General features: G+C 38.0%; 1 protein-coding gene across 4 annotated transcripts in view; it reads right to left on the bottom strand.

Annotated features, from left to right (window-relative positions):
• MYO16 (myosin XVI) overlaps window positions 1-20907 on the bottom strand; it is a 360224-nt gene that overhangs the window by 62108 nt on the left and 277209 nt on the right. For all 4 annotated transcript variants that reach the window (XM_027639720.1, XM_027639708.1, XM_027639698.1 and 1 more), the window contains exon 28: window positions 9330-9429. In XM_027639720.1, coding sequence (XP_027495521.1) covers window positions 9330-9429 — 100 coding nt within the window. The remainder of the gene's footprint in view (window positions 1-9329; window positions 9430-20907) is intronic.

Raw genomic sequence — 20907 nt, 5'->3', positions numbered from 1 at the left:
AACCATCTGTGAATTACAGTCATAGTTATTTTAATTAGAAAAGCATTAGGGTTTTAAATGTTATTTTTCAAAATGACACATTTTTTAAAGATTAAGTAAAATTGTCATTGATGACTACCAAAGCTTCAATTACTGCTACAGGCGTCCTTTTTTTTTTTTTTTCCTGGAAGGAAGGAGAAAGAATGGGAGGGAGCTGTTCCTTCTCTTTCTTCTCTTTTTTTTTGTCTTTAATTTTACAGAAAAGGTGTAGGATGCAGAAGTACAGACATTCAAAACTATGGAATGGATGCTGAGATGGTGTGTAGGTGGCATGGAGGCAGTATTAGCTCATACTTAATAGGTGTCAAGGGAATCTGTAAAGCTGTTCTTTAGTTTAAAAAAGGCAGTTTGTGGGAGTGCTGTGTGTTTCTGGCAGTACTTTCAAAATAGCTACCTACAAAAGACAGAGAACTATAATCTAATGATATTTTACACAATGACACACATTTTCAGAGTGCATTAATGAAATGTAGAAAAAAGCCTTTAAACTATTGTAAAATGTGTCTTCTTGCAGTGTACATGTCTGCAAAAATATAACGACAATCATATTTACAGGGCACTGCTCTTTAAGGACTGAAATGTTATTTTTAAAGGCTGACTCTCTCTGCTCTATTTGTTAGCTTTTCTTCATACGTTTTAAGAGTCCTCCTTGGTCTCTGCAATCTAGTGACCTTGCACTGTGGTACATACTGAATAACCCTATATTTTAGCATAGATTATATATGGTCTTAACATAAAGTATATGAGTAGTTCAGTATTCATGCAAATGACACCAAGTGTTTATGTAAGCACTTGTCAGGACCTGGACTTTAGGGAGAAAAACTGTCATTTAGCTCTTCGGAAAAGGGTCAAAAAATGATCATTCCTTTTCTAAAAACTGTACAAATATCACAGTTCATCACACGTGTGAGGCAACAAGAAGAACTGCCTCACAGGAAAGGAAGTGATCAGGAAATATAACATGCATGTAAGAAACACTCAGTGGAGGAAACCTGAGCCCAGTTTTATCTCATGGGATCTTGGTATTTACTGGACCTATTATTCCAGTTTTCAAAATTCTAGAAGTAGACATAGCACCAAAATGTGGTGGTATATAAACTCCTCCCCAGGCCTGCTCTACGATCTCATTCCTAACTTGAGCCTACCCACTCATTCGTGACACAAAAGAAACCATATGAAAGTCTCTTTTGGCAAATCATGGAAATACAGGAAACAGGCACCAGGGACAGCAATGGCACAGGAAGTAAACCCTGAGGTGGAGACTGGAAAACCAATCCCAAACAAGGGATGAAGACTGTGACCAAATATGAAGCAAAGTATCTATAAAAGTAAAAATAAATAAAGTGAGGAAAACAAGATAAAAGTGTCAAAAGAGATACAAGGGTGGGGGGTGGGGGGAGAGGGAGACAGAAAAGAGAGGAGATATGGAATCCAGATTTGAGCTGCAAAAGATATCAGAAAGAAAATAAAGAGTTAGCAAGACTAGTAATCATAAGCAAAACCTGAAAGGTGGATGGAGAGAGGGAAGAATATATTCTAGAGGGGAAAAAATAGAAATAAGGAGCAAAAATTGAGCTTTGTGTTAAAAAAATGAGAGCTTGTGAGCATTCTGAGGTCATAGTGAACCATCCATCCTATTCTCTGGCTGAGGGAATAGGATGGACTTGTGTGGCACAAAGCCACTGAAAAAGCTTGTGTGCAGTGGTTGATCCAGATCAGTCTTTTGGTAGTACTGATGAGGTCCAAACTCACTGTCTGGTGATTTCTGCTACTCATAAAATATTTCCAATATATAATGGAGTGATAGTCAGTCATAGTCATGGCTGGGCTTTGCGAACGAAGATTTAGGAAGGCTCTATCCATGTTTGTTTCAGGCACGCTGGTGACTTATGAGGCCAATACGAGATAGAATGGAGTGATACAATGAAACAAAAATATATGGGACAATATAATTTTACTGACATAATTCGAAGTATGAAGGAAAAATGGACACTGGTATTTCAATAATTTACTCTTAGTCAGGAAATCCCTTTAGGATTTCTTTTAATTGCCTAAAAAAGCAAAAAAAAGACTTTTAAAGTAAGATATTCAAAACAAACAGGAAATTGACTCCCAGCACAGTTAAAATTACTAAATGACAAATAAATGAACTGGTGTACAATTTATGAGCACTAAAGTTTTCCTACTTGAGAAAAAAAAAGAGGAAAGAATCCCTTATATATGAGATTACTTGCAAAGTACTCTAGTAATTCAGCATATCAGGTACAAAATAATTCATATAGTGTGACCACTTTAATTTTAAGCCAAAATAAATAGTTCTGTTTAAAAAATAACTTAAAAGACTCTCTTAACTAAGCATAACATTTGCATACGTATGATTTCATATACTTCTGCTCATTTCTCCCATTTAATCATATGCCACTTATGTTCTACATTCTGCTATTTAATCTCAAATACAGTTTTCCCAAAAAGGACTCCACTATGCTAATATTGTATATTAATACATTGCAATTGAAAAAAATGAAAGACAGTTTTATTAATAAATGAAACACCCGTAGATCAGTAGTGAAATATGGTTCTCTCATTAACTTGTAAGAACTGTGGATCAGACTTTGTTTTCCCTCTGCAGTTCTAGAAGTGCTAGAAGAATTTAAAATCTCTAGATGGACTTCTGGGATTTCTCTTTATTGAGGGTTTATTCTCTGCTTTAACCTTCTTGCCTGGAAGTTTAATAATACAACTCCACACTGGTAAGGATCATTTATCCAGAACCACTGCAGGCTCCTGAAGAAACTTCAGCAGTGTCTGTAGTTGTAAAAATGTGAACTGACACTAATATCTCATGCAACTACCTGATGCTGATTTGGAGCTTCATAAAAACATTCTGACTAACTCTCCTGTACTGCTTATTTCATACCTGATGAATCTTTGGATCACTCCACTGAAAACTTAAGACTTGTCTTACTCTTTGCAAAGTGAGTGATCTCTTGTGCTCAGAATTCAAGGCTACTGATAGGAAGGAATCATTATTGGTTAGAAGAGGCAGGCTAAAAACTGGAAGACAAAACTTTTATTTAAGGATTGCTATCTTTTAATCAGACAAGGATTTCTAGCAATCAAAGGCTGAAAGATTCAGTGAAGTCTGACCTTTGCAGTGCTTGTATTTAACAGCTGTGCTGGATAGCAAGAGCAAATTAAATCGATGTTTTGTTTTTCTTCTGGTATGGTACAAGTTGTTTGCATTTCAGCAAGTTCCATCTGAAGTAACTGAGAAGGGTTAATTGCAGACCACTGACCTTAGCTAAACAAAATGTAGAGCTCCAAGTTTTGATGAGAAAGCTCAGTAAGCTTTGAGCTAACTCTTTTTTATTGAATTTATATTTGCAAGCTTAACAGTGTGAGGAATGATAATCCAAACAAATGAAAGTTTCCTTATGTCAGTAGAAAGAGCCAAGGACTGTTTGTGCTCTGTACTTCTCCCAAAGCATGAAAATGTTTGCAAGTTAAGTCATGCTATTGGGATGGTAGGTTTTGCTTAGCTAATGCATCACTGCATGACAATAAATGAACACAACACTGAAAATGTGGATTTCCTAATATAAAGACCTTCAGATGTTCTGGGGGGCAGGAGATTTTTCTGCTTTACATGAACCAGCCAGTACTTCCACTCAATTTAACTCTTAAGTTACTAAATATCATCTGTCTCCTTCTAACATTAACAGCAAAACTCTCACTGACTTCACCACTGACTTTGACTCTGCCTGGTGTAGGAATGGTTTGTCTTGATTTAGAATCTGATTTTTTCTTACATCGGATGTGCTTAGAAGTCACAGTAAGTAGCCAAGCTTGTGATCAAGTATATGTTTAAGCTGAAAGAATACCCTGTCTAGGCTGCACAGAGAGTCAGGATGCAAAAACTGCCTTTCATTAGTAGCTTTGCACTTTCATAATTCCAGTAGTTAAGCTAACTGCATGACTGAAACTTCATGTAATGTCAGCTTCAATGAAACAGTTATTTTATTGTCCCAGTTTAGTTACCTCCAGTGCAGCTTACCCAAGGACAACATTTCACAAAGCTACCAACACTTCCATTCCTATGTAACGAAAGATAAACCAGCAGGGAAAAAGACCAGCCTGGCTTAATAGGGAGTTCTCGTTGGAACTCAGGGGAAAAAAAGAGAGTTTATGATCTTTGGAAGAAGGGGCAGGCAACTCAGGAAGAGTACACGATAGTTGCTAGGTCATGTAGAGAGAAAATCAGAAAGGCAAAAGCTCAGCTAGAATTCAATCTGGACATGCTGGGAAAGATAAAAAAAATTGTTTCTATAAATACATTAACAACAAAAAGAGGGCCAAGGAATATCTCCATCCTTTACTGGATGCGAAGAGAAAAAGGCTGAGGTATTTAATGCCTTCTTTGTCTCAGCCTTCAACAGAAAAACCAGTTATCTTCAGGGCAATCAGCCCCCTGAGCTGTAGACAGGACCAGCAAACAGAATGGACCAGGAAGAAGCAGTTAGTGACCTGCTGAGCCACTCAGATGCTCACAAGTCTATGGGACCAGAAGGGATCCATCCTAGAGTGATGAGGGAGCTGGCAGAAGAGCTCAGTGAGCTGCTCTCCATCATTTATCAATAGTCCCAGTTAACTAGGAAGGTCCCAGATGACTGGAGGTTGGCCAATGTGATGCTCACGCACAGGAAGAGCTGGAAGGAGGATCTGGGGAACTACAGGACTGTCAGCTTGACCTTGGTGCCAGGGAAGGCTATGGAACAGATCATCTTGAGTGCCATCATGCAGTACATACAATCAGGGGATCAGCCAGCCTGGGTTTAGGAAAGGCAGGCCCTGCTTGACTAACCTCATAAAAGGTGACCCACTTTTATGACCAGATGATCCACCTAGTGGATGACGGAAAGGCTGTTGTCTACCTGGACTTTAGTAAAGCCTTGGCTACTATCTCCCACAGCATTATCCTGGAAAAACTGGAAGCCAATCGCCTGGACAGGTGCACTCTTTGCTGGGTTAAAAACTGGCTGGATGGCTGGGCCCAGAGAGCAGTGGTGAATGTGGCTGGTGCCACATCCAGTTGGCACCCGGTCACTAGTGGGGTTCTCCAAGGCTCAGTACTGGGGTCAGTCCTGTTCAATATCTTTTGGATTGAGTTACCCTCAGTAAGTTTGCAGATTACAAGTTGGATGGGAGTATTGGTCTGCTGGAGAGCAGGAAGGTTCTGCAGAGGGATATTGACAGGCTGGATCCATGGGCTGGGGTCAGTTGTATGAGGTTCAATTAGGCCAAGTGTTAGACCACACTTGGATCACAACAATCCCATGCAGTGCTCCTGACTGAGGGCAGAGTGGATGGAAAGCAGTCCAGAGGAAAAGGACCTTGGGGTGCTGGTTGACAGCTGGCTGAACATGAGCCCAGGTGGCCAAGAAGGCCAATGGCATCTGGCTTGCACCAGAAATAATGTTTCCAGCTGGACCAGGGAAGTGATTGTCCCTCTGTACTTGGCACTGGTGAGGCACTGGTGAGGCACCTTGAGTGCTGTGTCCATTTCTGGGCCCCTCACTTCAAGAAAGATATTGAGGTGCTGGAGTGAGCCCAGAGAAGGGTAACTGAGCTGGTGAATGGGCTGGAGCACAAGTCCTGTGAGGAGCAGCTGAGGGAGGTGTGGTTGTTCACCCTAGAGAAAAGGAGGCTGAGGAGAGGCTTTATCACTCTCTACAACTACCTGAAAGGAGGCTGTGGCAATGTGGGGCTTGGCCTACTCTCCCAGGCAACTGGGATAAGACAAGAGGAAACGGCCTCAAGTTGCATCAGGGGAGGTTCAGGTTGGACATCAGGAAGAATTTTTTCACTGAAACAGTGGCTAAGAATTGGAAAGGGCTGCCCAGGCATGTGGTGGAGTCATCGTGCCTGGAAGTGTTCAAGAAACACTTGACTTGGGACTTAGTGCTATAGTTGACATGGTGGTGTTCAGTCAAAAGCTGGACTCAGTGATCTTGGAGATCTTTTCCAACCTTCATGGTTCTATGATTCTATGATAATAAATACTTTAATCTAACACAGAAGCTGCTGAATCAAGCACCAGATGTTGGCTAGATGATAGTGTTTGCTCTTATGCTCTGCTAAATGGTAGAAAATAAACCAAAATTGGACTCTGGTATTGGATCTTCTGCACTTTTCCTCCATTTCTAAACAGACTGCACTATTTATAAGAGAAGAAAGAACTTGTTCTGTGAGTAGGGTTTGTTGTTTTGTTGGTTAATAAAACACTCTCCAAACACAACTTATATAAGAAGGAAAAGATAAATTGTCAAACAGGAAATAAATACAGATAGATAGATCATTTTCTTTACTCATTTTCAGGCTTTTACTTCAGAACACTTTCCCCACCCCCAGGTTAATATTACCTTTCTCAAAATGGGATGGTGAGGTACATTATCAGAAGGAAGTTAAAGTATCATCCAGATTCACTCAGCTAAGAAGTCCAGTTCCTTCTTTTTCCCCTCTGCAGGGGAGTTTATTGACAAACTCATCTTCTGATGATGACATGTAAGCTGGAGGTTGATTTCATATGTGTTTTGCTTTCTCCTAAACATCATCATCTTTGATGAGGCTATTTTTGCTACTTTTTGGTCCATTTATCAACCTCAATTTGCAACAGCTCTTCAGGGAATTGCAGGTAACAGTGTTGGGGAAGACACTTTTTGATTTATTCATGAACCCCTGCAACAAATAGATTTTCAGTTCCAGCAGTGACTCATTTGAAGTAGTTACTGATGGCAACAGTGGTTGAATAAACTGGTTATATGTATAACCCTCTGCTGCTGGGATGATTTTTAGTGATGCATGCCTTTCTTCTGACTTTGCTAACTGACATAATCCTTGCTTCCTACTTTTTTCCTTCCCTTTCCTCCTTAATCTTCTCAGTTTTAAATTTTTTCTTCTTTTTTTTCAGAGTCCTCTGCTGTAAAAGCATAGAGGAAAGCACTCACGACAACTGCAGATTGTATAAGCTTCCTCATCTAGATTGTTATTTAAAGTTCAATTTTTATGATTAGTCAAATGAATCAAAAAGATAATTGAGAGAGATATTATGTGACACAGACATTAGTCACTATTGCTGATAGTCGGGTATATGGTTTTGTATCACCTATACAAAATATGTTGGCATCAAGCTCGTATTCACTGGGCATTTAAGAAATTGGACTTGAGTGAATTTTCTCCTAAAATTTTCTTCTATGATTTTCATCTTTCCACTTGTTTGTTACAACTCTCTGTGGCTTCAAGAGAAGGTCATCTATTTTTTCAGACCTTGTTCTTTTCAACTTTGTTGCCATGCGCTTCTTAGTCACTGAGTGACAATTGTACAACTCTCACCCCCAAACCCTCTTATTCCATGTAACTGATTAATGTCTCTGAAAAGTTTTGTTCCTTTCTGGTTTGAAGAACAATGTATTATGCACTGCTGTAGTTTTGCCCAGATGATTTTTCCTGATTGGTGTTAATGAGATTCTGGAGTCAGAACCTCTAAAATCTGTTTGAGATCACAAGCTTCAGTCCTCTGCATGATGGAGGGATTCTGTTTTGGAATTTCCTTTTAACATTTTTGTCTTTCAAGGTTTCAGACTTATTTTCAAATGCCAATCACTATAGAATCACTAGTCTTGAGCTCTAGGCTTTCACTGATGGCCAATCGTTTTTTTTGTGCTGTAATACTGGTTCTTGACTTCAGAGGAAATAATCTCCATAGGCATCCTGCTTTCCGTTTTGTGACTGGAGCATTCTATGCAATTACTGTTACACAACCTTTGCCCAATGTCAAGCTTGTAGCCTCACACAAGTTCTGAAGGTGAGTGGTACTCTCATCTCCAGGTACTTGTAAGGGAAAGTACAATTTCTAGATGTTAATAATTGGGTTTTTTTCATAGGAAACCTTGAGTCAAGGATGCAGAACACAGACCAGAGCTGACTTAAGAAACCTGGGTAAGGAAAGCAAGTCTGGTTTCATATTGTTATCTTTTTCAGGGTCCATCCTTTTGGTCTTTGGTATTGAGGGAGTCGGGCTACATGTGTCCAATACGTCCTTTAGTGACTAAAATGGACCTTAACAGTATTTTGATCAAAGAAAAAATTTCTTATATGCCTCAGTGCAAGTGATAATGCATGTGTGCTCCCAGCCTAGTATGCGGTCCACTTTTGTTCCTGTTATTACTAAGGAATCTGGGCTGCTGAAAAAGACCTATAGTACACAGTCTGACATAGTCCTTGTCCTTCATAAGCAGTTGCAGAAACTTTTTCCAGGCATCTTAATACTTAGAGGTCATAAGTGAATTAGAAGATCCCATCCTTTAAACCAAAGAAGCCTATAGGAGCGCCCTAACATCTGCCTAGTCCTTAAACTTTATACTTGTCCCTGAAACTGGTCTGGATGCTCTCTTGTGTAATAGATTTCAGTTCTCCTGGCTGGAAACATGCCTGAATCTGAAGCTTACACCACCTGGAGAAATGGTCTACACAGTAAGCCACAGAAGCTTCATCTCTGTACAATAACTTCCATACTGTGCAAGGAAATTTTCTTTAGAAAGTGCATATGTTAAAGAAATGAGTCCTGCTCAATTACAAAGCTACCCAAAGGAGATGACTGGGTGCTCTGGACAAATGGAGATATCCACCTTGCAATGTTCATGTTGGTGAGAATTAAGTAGGACATAAATCAGGTAAGGAGACAAGATAGGAAGTTGAGAGTTTCCTGTTCAGTGTTTAGTGCTTTTTCTTTTTTTTTTTAACTTTACTTGATGTACAGCAACCCCAGGTACTCTGGTATATTTGTGGATCAACAAGCTGGCATCTACAAAGGTATTTGCTAGATGGGAAGTCCTAATTAGTTGTTTTGGGTCTCCCCTATTATGACAGTATAGCATTTAGCATAGGATTGTAAAGAAAGAAAATATGTAGGGTTTTTCGTAATTCAGGAGCCATTCAACTGCTAAAATACATATACCAAATACCTTTCAAAGTCTGGATACAAATTTATACAGTGTACTATGCTTAATTGAAAGCTTTTCCTTCCCACAAGAATACACTGATTTTTTTGGCACAATGATCACAGCTACTCATATTCTAGAAAATTCAGAAAATCAGTTTGATAATATACCAAAGCATACAGTAAATGTCAAAAGAATATACTGCTGCAAAGGATCTGGTGGCTTGCCACAATGGAAATGACTCAGCTAGTTTGTTTAAAGAATGATATTTTAATTGCTTTGTAGATCACAAACCTGCCAGCCTTGTAATTTACACTGCTGAAGAACAAGACGACATCTCTCCTTGGCAGACAACTTCTTCTCCCCTGCTGCTGTATCAGCCAAATCTTTATACCTAGAAAAATGAGCAAAAGTAGAGTTACTCTAATGTTGGCCTGGTTGACATTTTTGAAGAATTGTCAGTTCTCCTTTGACTCTCAAATCTTAATATCCAAACTGGAAGCTTGGGATTCTGATAAAGGTGAAGAAAACAAGAAGGCAAATCACTTTAGATCTTTTATGTTATTAGACATGACCTTGGATAATAACAGTGTGGGACAAGTGATGCCTAAACCCCAGATTTTCTTCCTGTCAGTTCTTTCAATGCCTCACTGAAAATTAATGCCAAAGAAATGAAAAGCCTCTGCAACCGATACCATTGGTACTGAATTGGGTCATTGAAAAGAGGAAAATATATTTTCAGTATGTGTTATAAGACTTATGCCTCCTAAGGAGTAATTCATAAGAAAGCGACATTGACAAAAATAATTTTTATCAGTCTGAAATAACATTTTCTTAATTTTGAACAAAAAAATCATATAGCAAAGAGACTTTAAGGAACTTGATCAGTTTACACTATTGGAAAGAAGTGAAAGAGGAGACTTGATTACAACATTGAGTACCTTCAAAGACAGAAAATTCTGGATATTAAAGGGTTCTTTGATGTACCAGATAAAAGAACCAAGGAACGAAACTTAAGTAATACAAAGTCCAATAATGTATAAAATTCAAATTTTAACTGAGGACTTATTACAACGTTTACTACAACTTACTACTAAAGAAACTGATTTTATACATCTTGATGCTACATATTTTATTATATTTAATAACATATAACATTTATATACATTATATATACATTTATTATACATTATATTTTATGATGAAATTTTATTTAGTTAGTTCTTTAACAGCTGAATTCACCTATAGCTCTGCTGCAACCCAAAACTGTGTTGTCCCAAAACTCATACAGACCATGGTAGGCAAAGCTGCAGTGCTGGAATGACTCCAGGTACCTCAGTTGTCCCAGAAGCTGTGGTAACTTTGGAGAAACATCTGCAAGTAAACTGCTCTAGGACCAAATTTTACCTAGATTTCTAGTTTTGTTTTGCTGCACAGACCCCTGGGTACCTCAGTTCCTGCAGTCTGGAAATGTCCTCCGGGCTGGTAGCAGCCCTACTGAGGGCTCCATGGTTAAGTCTATACTAGTAAATGAAACGCAAGAGGGTCTGTTTCTGTGGCAGAGAAACCATCCGGCAAAACCCCAGCCTGTTGATTTATTTATGCACACAATATTATGTAGTCTGCTATGTTCTCTTAAACTCTGTCATCTTCCCACAGAGCGTAGCCACATCTAAGCTGCCTTCTTCGACTGGTCACTAGCCTGTCCTAGTTCCCAAATAGTTTGGAGGAATGCTGGTAAGAAGGGTCCAGAACTTCACCACAGATCCTTTCAGTTAGTCTCACACTCCAGATTAGCAGTAGAAAACTAAGGATAACATTTTCCCAATAGCTCAACTAGTTGTATGGTCACAAAGACATTTGTTTTACAGACTTCTATTAAGGCTGGGGTCATCTTGTCTCCATACTTGTATCAACAGTTATCTTAGAAATTGTGGAAAATCAGAGGTGCTAGAGAGACAACTTCTGGAAAGCTTAGCAACTGCTGACTGAAACAAAGATGATTCAGCATTGACTCCCAAAGCATAAAAAAGCAACTGCAAAAACGGTCAGTCTAAAACTCCCTTACAGCAGAAACCCAAAGAAACATATTTAATTTCTGGAACAGAGCCAAATTAAAAGGTTGAAATTCTAAGTTTGACTCAGGTTTACTTTAGATACATGCAAATCATAGGATTCAAGCACAGCAAAACATTCTTTACAATCTATGTACTATACAGGAGGCCAGACAAAAATGATCCACTGTATTCCTCCATGTTTAAAAGTCTCTTAAAATTCCACCACATTATCCTGGAAGTCTAATCAGAGTTCACAATTCCCTTCTATCCATTAAAGCAAGCTCTACCTTAGGGGAAAGTAGATCATCTTCCAAATGTATTGCTACGTTTGCAGAGGAAGTTTGTGGTAGAAACAAATTTCTATAGTTAGCTCTTTCACTGCTACAACAACCATTAGCCCATCCTCTTTTTCTGCATTAGACACTGAAAAGCTATGCTCCTAGCCTGAGTTAGTCACCTTGTTCTCAAACCAGTTTGTGAAGACAGGTATTTCTGTAGGGTGACTTGGTCTATGCATTCCAGATATTTTTGCTAAAATAAGAAGATATTGCCCTCTGGAGGTGGCTTTATCCACTGACCATAGATTGACTCAGAAGAGAAGTCTAGACTGGATGCTTACATTCTGACTGACTGAGAGAAAGTTCACCTTTATGTCTACTTTTTTGACTGAGTTAGTCATCCTGCAGAGTAACTAACAGAAGGACTAAGAGAACTTATTTCTCCCATCTTTCTTGTTCAAATCTACTGGTTAAGCACCTAGAATGAAAAAGTACCTTTATGCCTAGTGTTATAATTTGCTATCAATCATTTTTATCTTATATAAGGCTACTTAAACAAAAACAACACAAAGTTTGTAACTATTTTTCAGCCACGATGGTTCCCTGATTTGATTTAGTCCCGTGAAATACACTTCAGCTAAATTTGGATTGGTGAGTTAGTTGTCTAGACTTTCTTAAGATTCAGTAGAATATTCTGGTGTCATATTCCCTAAGGTAATACTGATGTTTACAATAGGTCAGATAACTGTGCACTGTAAGTACACCATGTCTTTCCACTGAGTGAAAAGATGCTCGACTCCAGCCTAGACATCTTATATTAGACAAACTGAACCTCCTTCCTAGCCAAGAAGGTAATAAACCCCAATATTTCATGGTGTAGCCAGAACAATTCATTCACTAAGGGATCCAAAATAAAATACAAATCAGGGAGATCTAAAGGATTAATTTAAATCAATATCTCTCCATCACCATGTTAAGACTAATGTAGTGTTGATTAGGAAATAAATGCAAGACCTCTTCTATTTACAAGTTGAGACAGGGAACACTACCATCGGTGGAGGAGCGCTCCTCAACGCCCCTCCACATGACATCAGTGTAAGAGAAGCTCCGTTTTCTCCACTTTTTTCCTTAGTACTCTCCTTGTCCTAACTTGTCATTTTCACACACCTGAACAGAAGAAAGATGTTCCAGCTAGACAGGCTTGTACTGTGAGCATGTACAGACTGGCCAGGATTCTCTAGTGTTGCAGAAATGTGCTCTCACCTCTCTTCCTTTGCTTCTGAATGATGCTCTCTATCAGGGTAATTTTTGTTTGTTTGAAGTAGATATTGCTGCCAATAGCTTCAGGTAGCTTGTGAATACGGAAAACACAGTTCTCTTGGGTCTTCACAGATAAGGATGTTATCTAGTCATTTTCTCCCTCACTTCCCTAAGTGTACAACTGACAAGATCCAGCAGGCTGTTTTTCCCCGAGACAGAATATTCTGCAGTTCAGGTTATGGCACAGTAACCCACAGTAATATTCTAAGGCTCAGCATGCTATTCGATTTACACAGAGTGTGCACAAATAGGCTGTAGGGCTGTACTCCCAGTTCTGTATGCACAGCAAATCTTTAAGCATTGGAATAAACACTACTCGGTTTCAATAGCACATCAACATGATAGAAGACACTAAAGGAAAGAACACGGTAAGCACAAAGGGCAAAAAACCAAGCAGCTCCAAATCAATAGCTTAATAAAATCACATAGATGTCTTTGAATTGAAGCCACAAAACTACTTTGTTTGTTGGTTTGGTTTTTTTTTTTTGCTATTCTTCTTCCTAGGTCTCTCTTGCCTAGTTAAGAAAGACCCAAAATAATAAAATTAGAGGTAGCTACTGACTGCAATCCAATGTCCTCAGTAAGAGGATAGTTTCTAACACCAGAACTCAAATCTTTCCTGAAAGTAACTCCTTCTTTCCACGTCTTTATCTTGTTGATTAAAAAATAAAAGTCACATATGGTTGGCAGGTTTATAAGAGTGCTAAGTTATATAGTTCTAAGTTTTAAATATCCAATCACAGTTTATGCAAGGAAAAATAATAATTCCTGTCACTGTAATTCATTATGTTGTAGTTTCATTTTCTCTTTCTTTTGTTTACTACAATGTACTGTTCACCACAGTAAACTGGTATGATTTAGTGTGATCTATTAAAAAAGTAGTCAATAAAAAACAGCAATCAAAATTAAATTGTGTCCTGTATTTCTGCTAGAAGAAATTAAAAAAATGGCATCACAAAGGAGTAAAACTAGGTTGTAGTGTCTTGGTAGATTCTCTTTTTCCTGCTTTCTAAACTTCCTTTCCTCTTTCTTTGACAACCAGTCACAGGTTGATGTATTGTTGATGTCTGTGAAAAATGTGAAAGAAATGGACTTTGTTTATAGAACTTGTGTTCTTATGTGCTCATAACTCGGAATTTTTAGTTTTGTTTGTTTGGATTTGGGGAGGATAGGAAGAGTGGATTAGGCAAGGTTTGTATTTGAAAAGTCTATCAAGTGAGAGTTGAAATATCTAGAGTCTAGCTATTGTAGAGAGATATCTAATTTATTTTTAAGAAAAAAAAGGATGGTTGAAAGATTTTCAGTAGAAAAGTTATAAAAGCAGTGAGCAGCAAAGAATGAGATGGAATTTTGATTAATGTTACCTGTATATAAAGGATACATATTTATTCATTCCACTTCCCTGTGTTATATTCTTTTTGTCTTGAAGGAATAACCTAATTATTTCTGAAATATGAGGAACATGGGAAATTCCAGATAATTAGAAAAGGGGAAATAGATTATTATAGTTTCCAAAAGAAATAAAAGTGATTCTGTCAATCTTGGTACAATATGTGACATAAATATCTCATTATACAGCATAAATATTAACAACCAAAGCGGCTATTCAAAATTTTTGAGAAGAGTAAATCTTTGTGTGCTGATAAGAAGACAATACCTTTATAAATAACTGATTACAGCAGAAAGACTCCATTTGGGGCTTCTTTTATAGAAGTAGAAAAATACAGTATAAGAAGACTGTAATGTTCACCTTTTTATGAAAAATTGTGTACTGAGGCTGCTTCCTACAGACTTATAGAAGTAATTCAGATTGTTGTAAAGGTGAAGATGAAATGCAATGTGCCTGAAACAATAAGTATATATAGCAATGAATCAACACTTCAAAGTATCTGTCTACCATACCAGTATTAGGTTTTTTAATATCTTAATCGATATCAAGCAACACAGTATTAAATGGTTAGATTTGCAGACCAATAAGAACTAAGGGAGAAAATAAAATTAGAGCAATTTTGGATAGACTGCAAGCAGTTTTATTATCTCTGGATGAATCTAGCAACACAGACACTTGCTGACAGAAAGAAATCTGGAAAGTAATAATGCTAAAAGTGATCTTATGGCAAACTGACCAGGTATCGTATTTTTACAACAATGTTTGTACACATACCACTGGAAGCCAAAATGTTTTTATCTGATGAAACATATTGATTTTTTGCTTCAACAATTAAAAATTCACTTCCTACATAAAGAGGTATAGGGGAATACATAGCATGCTTTAACGTGTCTATGGAAAAAGGAAAATATATTTAGTGACAACAAATGGTATGTAACTGGGATGAAAGAGCAAAATTAGGGACTAAGAAACAGAAGTGGAAAAAACCTGAGAAAACCCCCAGAAGAAAATTTTACAGCGACCTAAATGTGTGTCAGCCACTGGGCCCATGTGAAACTCAAAACAGACTTCTGAGGGAGGATCACAGCTATGAAATCCGCTGGATCAGAACACCTTTGCAGAAGAAGTGGCCATTCGGGATATTTCAATTTAGACTGAATACAAAGTAAGATAAATTTCTCAGATAAAGATACTACCCTATGACGGACGACAAAGAAATGAATTGGAAGAATCTTTTTCTCCTAAATGTTATGGGTTTTTTGCATTAGGTTTTGCGACCCTTAATCTTTTCTAGACATATGAATTTTAATTTCTGGAGAGAAGAAGTAATGAAGATATGTGTGTCTTAATTCTGGAATATTTATTCATATACTTCCTGTAATTAGGCAGAGGCTTCCTCATCTCAGACAATGTGGCAGCAGAATAATAAGTAGAATATAAATTATAGTTTGGGTCCTGGGATTAGTGGATTCAACTATGCAAATAAAAAAAATGAATTCTCAACATCTGCTAAAGATTTGCATTACAATACTTTTGTACCATCCTACTTAAAGCATCTTGATAAAGCAATATAAAACATATTTATTTTAAAAATTGGCAAAAATCACACATTAACTCAGAAATATGCTAGCGTTGTGCAAACAAGGAGCTCTATTACATTTGACTCTAACTCAGCAAATGTTTACATTTAGCTCTTGATAGGCAGGTCTCTTCCACAGCTAACTGTCTCTTCATGCTCGGGCACTCCACAAACACGCACATAGGGCAATAAAATGCTTCACTGTACACAGACTGTATGGACTGTAGAACAAATTCGACTCTTTTTTTAACCTGCTGATTTGATTCTGTTTAACACAGTAGTGATGTAGGACTGGTGTGTAATGAAGCTAGTTTGCTTCTGCCACAGACACAGCCATGTGGTAATACGGATCAAAATTAAAAGTCCTTCAGTGGGCTTGTATAACTTTCCCACTTGGTCTCCTGGTGGGGTTGCTACTTTCATCATGGCTAGGCTTCGCAAATGAAGATTTGTGAAGGGCTCTACCCACATTTGTTGCAAGCGCGTTGGTGGCTAAAAAGGCCAATACGAGATAGACATGTCTGGTTGCAAAAGGCACAGCAGAAAGACTCCTTAGGTGGTATATTCTGCAAGGCACGATTCTTTCTGCGTTGTCTTTTCTCCTCAAGGGTGATCCTGTGTGCTTTCTCAAAAGCACCAGCAGCATCATAGATGATGTGTCTCCAGGTCTCCCGATTGGAGGCCAGAGTAGACCAGTTATGGTGCTCAATATGGCCAAGGCTGAGATGTTGTTTCAGGGAGGATTGCTACTTTATTGGCTCATTATTTGCCAAGAAAGCACTGCCCAGCGCATTAGGAAATATACTGAGATCGGTTTATGTTGCAGAAGTAGAAAGTAAAACCAGAATAAAATAGAAATTGGGATATTAAAGTGAAATAGGATTAGATTTGCTGTTCCACCTAGATAAAACCACTTCGGTTTTTCCTTCCTTTTATTTTTTTTTTCTCCTATGTAACCTGTACTCAGATGAAGAGCAATGGAAACACATAAAACCCTTCCACTAGTGGCTCAGACAAGGTGTATTGGGATTATGGGGAAGGATTTTTGGACCTTCTTAAAACATATGGTAAAATAGCTTCCTGGAAGATCATCTCTACTTCTACTCTCTTCTGTGGGAGCTCCCCTTATGCCTCTGAACCCTGAGAGTACTATCAGTCTGGGTAACAGGGATTCTGCTGGCTCTGAAATGTATAATGGCTAGACAAACTGCATACAAGAAACATTTTTCAAGATAGGCTAAGGCTGTCCCCTTGGGATACTCTACCAATACTGGACCAGATTCTGCTCTCATTTAGAGCAGAGTACAGCCTGAATAATTCTGCTAAAACAGGTGATGTTAAATTAATGCCATGTTGGTCTAAATAAAAAAAGCAAAGTAGGATCCAGTGATTAAGACATGTAAAAGGATTTTACGTGCATGCTTGTATAGGATTTTGTGTTTGCTCTCAGATGTCACCAGTATTAACTGCCTACTATTATTCAGCCTGACTAGAAAATCTAGCTTTAGGAAGTGTCATTCCAGGTTGTTCCGCTGAAGATTAAATGGTTGTAAAGAATATCAAGATAAGGACAAAAAGGGTGCCATGAATATCTGAGTTGAGTGGAAAGAATTTAACAGCTGCAGAGCCACAGGAAAAAAAACAGCAGGAAGGTCACAGTTGTTTTTGAGTGTGGGGCAGCAGGACGGCATCTATACAAGCCCTGTGAGCATAAAAAACAGCACTCGAGAGCAACTAGTATTGTTCTAGGCACTGAAAGAAAGCAATTATATTTAACTAAGCATTAAATACAAAGGTATTATTTTAGAACTATATACTAAAATTAATCTATCTATGTGACAATTTGCACATTAATTCAATAATTGAAAGTTCCTGCCTGGTGCCACTGGCATAAACTAATGTGTTGCTTATTACTTACGTCTTTAAAATATTTATTTAAATATATGCTGTTTGTATTAATTTAAGAGGTCAACAAATTAACAGGAATTTCCTTAAAAGGGTTTCACTGGATAAGGATTAGTGAAGATATCAGTAGTTTATAATATCTTAACATATTTATTTCTATGTCAGGCATTTAACTGAACTTCTTACTACCATATAGAAATCTATGTTCATTAATTTTGTTATTATGTGACATCAGCAAATTATGAAGTACTTAATAATTATTTTTGTTGAAATATCAAGGTTCTAAAATAATTTAATGATATTAGCTGTTTATTATAGGCACATGGGACTCTGTCAGCTTGTGAGATATGGGCCAAGAACTTTCAATATGCTTATCTGTGCACAAATATAATTCTATCTATTTTTATAACTATTTAATACTTTTAGATGAAATCCAGTGCTGTGGTATTTTAGCACCTTGCAGAAACATTTCTCCATATTTAGAAACAGCAAAAGCTTTTAAATTCACAGATGTAAAACATACATAGATATTATATGGATATCACAGAAAAACGGGGTTACTTAGTGATTTAATAAACATTTAGTTTACCCTGAGGGATAAGAAATGTCAAGTACTAGTGGAAACCAGAGGTACCAAGGGTGGTGCTTAACTCTGAAAATGAAATAAACATTTTAAAATTTCACAGATTCTTCCTTCAGTTAAATAAAGTAAACCACTAGAACTGCTGAAACAGTTCAGCCAGAATTATGCTTATGTGTGCCCAAAAGATTTATGATTGCCTAAGAAAATATAGCTGTATGCACCTAGTGTTGGAGGGAGAACAATACCTTGAGATTCCCATAGAAACAACCTAAAAGTCAGGACATTCCCTATTGCACAAAACAATAAACTCTCTGTAAGAAGCTTCACTAACTAAGTTTTATGTATTCTATACCAAATGTAACAGATTATTCAGATTGCAAACCAAACATTTGAAAGTTAGGAACTGCCAGACTTAACCGACCATGTCATCTTTATTTCCCTGTATAGGGCTATTTTATCCCCCTGCTCAAGGGACCCCTTTTCTTGTCAATCTTGTAAAACTCTATGTACATGGCAGACATGAATAATTCAACTGACTTCACCAGTTTACACCCATTTGTAATTGCTTTAGAAAATGAGGGCTGCATTATAAAACTCTGAGGAAGCCCAGCAAACAATCCTGATTTTTGCTTTCAAAATATAGCTAGATGCCTTCTACATAAAGCTAGATGTTTGACCTACCACTGAAAACTTTAGTCACAAAAGAAACTTTATTTTCTCTTATAGTCAGTCATTCGTGCACTGTCAGTAAGCCCCTGAAACATCAGCAGATTTATCATTCTTGCAGTCCAAACTCTGTGACATGTAACGTAAGGACTGATATTTTGCATGTACAACACTAATTCTGCAGGCTAGAGAACTGATGATACCATGGTATTTCTTCAAAAGCTGCCTATTTTAACTACCAAATGTTGTTCTCTGGTTTTGTCTGAGCCTGTTACAAAGCATTGATTCCTTCCCTTAACATAGACAGGAGCTATACCAAGTCTGTGAAATACCTGCAAAAACAGATAAATCTAAAACAAGTTGAATCATATCCTAAAAGTGATCACTTTTCTCTGTACCCTATCAATTAAGTCCTGGCTAATTAGACAAGCCACCGTAGGCATATGAAATTATCTAGCACATTTCCTGTGTTTCAAATATTAAAAAGGACCTAAGGGGTAAAATGTAGCAAACAAGCCAAACAGATAGAAAGGAACAACTCCAAAGGGGGTAAAACAGAATAGTCTATCTACAGGCAGACTGCGTGTAAGGAGTTATTTCGGTTTTCCATAGTATGAATAACCCAGTACCTATCACTACACTATCACATTGTACAAATAGATTTGAAATGGTCTATAACCTTTAAGATAGTCCCAGATACCTAGTTACATCTCAGCAATCCCCCAGGGTGATTTAAACCAATTCTAGGCTTGTCAGGGATAATGTCAGAGTATTCTGGTTCTGGTCATCTCTTACAGTATAGTCAACCCCTATGAGCAAGCTTTCTGAGGGATAAGTAGTTTAGAGTAATTCTGAGACTGCTGAAAACAATCCTAAACTGTGTTCCTCTATCAGAAAGGTTGGAAAAAGGCAAAAAAACCCCAGAAAGCTCAGGGTAGAAGGAAGAGGGGATGTTCAGAGTGATGGCGTTTGCCTTCCCAAGTGACCATCACATGTGATGAAACAGCTTTCCTGGAGATGGCTGAACACCTGCCTGGGAAGTAGAGATTGAAATTTTTATTTTTTATTTCTTATACATACAGGTTTTTCTTTCCCTTTTCAATTGCTTTTATTTCATCCTATGAGTTTTCTACCTTTTCCTTTTCTAATTATCTCCCCCATGTGGGAGTGAGCTGGCAGTTGGCATTAACCAAATGATACTTCTTTATCTCAGTGATTTATTGGGGGTGCTTGAGCATGACAGGCTGGACATGACCTGGCAATGTGCACTTGCATCCCAGAAAGCCAATTGTATCCTGAGCTGCATCAAAAGAAGTGTAACAAGCAGGTCAAGGGAGGCAATTCTCTCCCTCTACTCTGGTGAGACCCCACCTGGAGTCCTGCATCCATCTCCCAGGTCCCCAACATAAGAAGGACATTGACCTGTTGGAGCAAGTCCTGAAGAGGTCCATGAAGATGGTCAGAGGTCTGGAGCACCTCTCCTATGAAGACAGGCTGAGAGAGCTGGGGTTGTTCACCTGGAGAGGAAAAGGTTCTAGAGTGACCTTATTGTGGCCTCCCAGTACCTAAATGTGGCCTATGGGAAAGCCAGGGAGGCACTTTGGCAAGGGCATCTACTTGTAGGACCAGGAGGAATGGGTTTAAACTGAAAGAAGGCAAGTTTAGATGAAATATTAGGAAGAAATTCTTTACTGTGAGGATGAGGAACAGGTTGTGGATGCTCCATCCCTGTAATGTTCAAGAGTTGGATGGGGCCCTGAGCAACCTGGTAGTGGAATGTGTCCCTGTCCATGGCAGGGGGTTTGGAACGAGGTGATCTTAAAGATCCTATCCATCACAAACCATTCTGTGATTCTACAATAATCACCAAAAGTGCCAAAGATATAGCCATTTCAAAAATCATGGTTTTAAACTTTGCGGATGACCTCCATTCTTCACAGGAAATTAGTCACTACCATGTTTATGAATTTGGCTTTAAAGTGTCCCCAAAACTGACGACTTTAAAATACTGCAGTTACTCAATTTTTCTTGCATTCTGAAAGAAAGACAAAGGAAAAATGATTACCCTCAATCAGAAATATCACTTCTAGTGCT

The sequence above is a fragment of the Corapipo altera genome, unplaced genomic scaffold, assembly GCF_003945725.1.
Source record: "Corapipo altera isolate COAL_440 unplaced genomic scaffold, ASM394572v1 0, whole genome shotgun sequence".
Lineage (NCBI taxonomy): Eukaryota > Metazoa > Chordata > Aves > Passeriformes > Pipridae > Corapipo > Corapipo altera.
The sequence above is the reverse complement of the archived record's forward strand: the minus strand, read 5'-3'. Positions and strand labels throughout refer to the sequence as shown.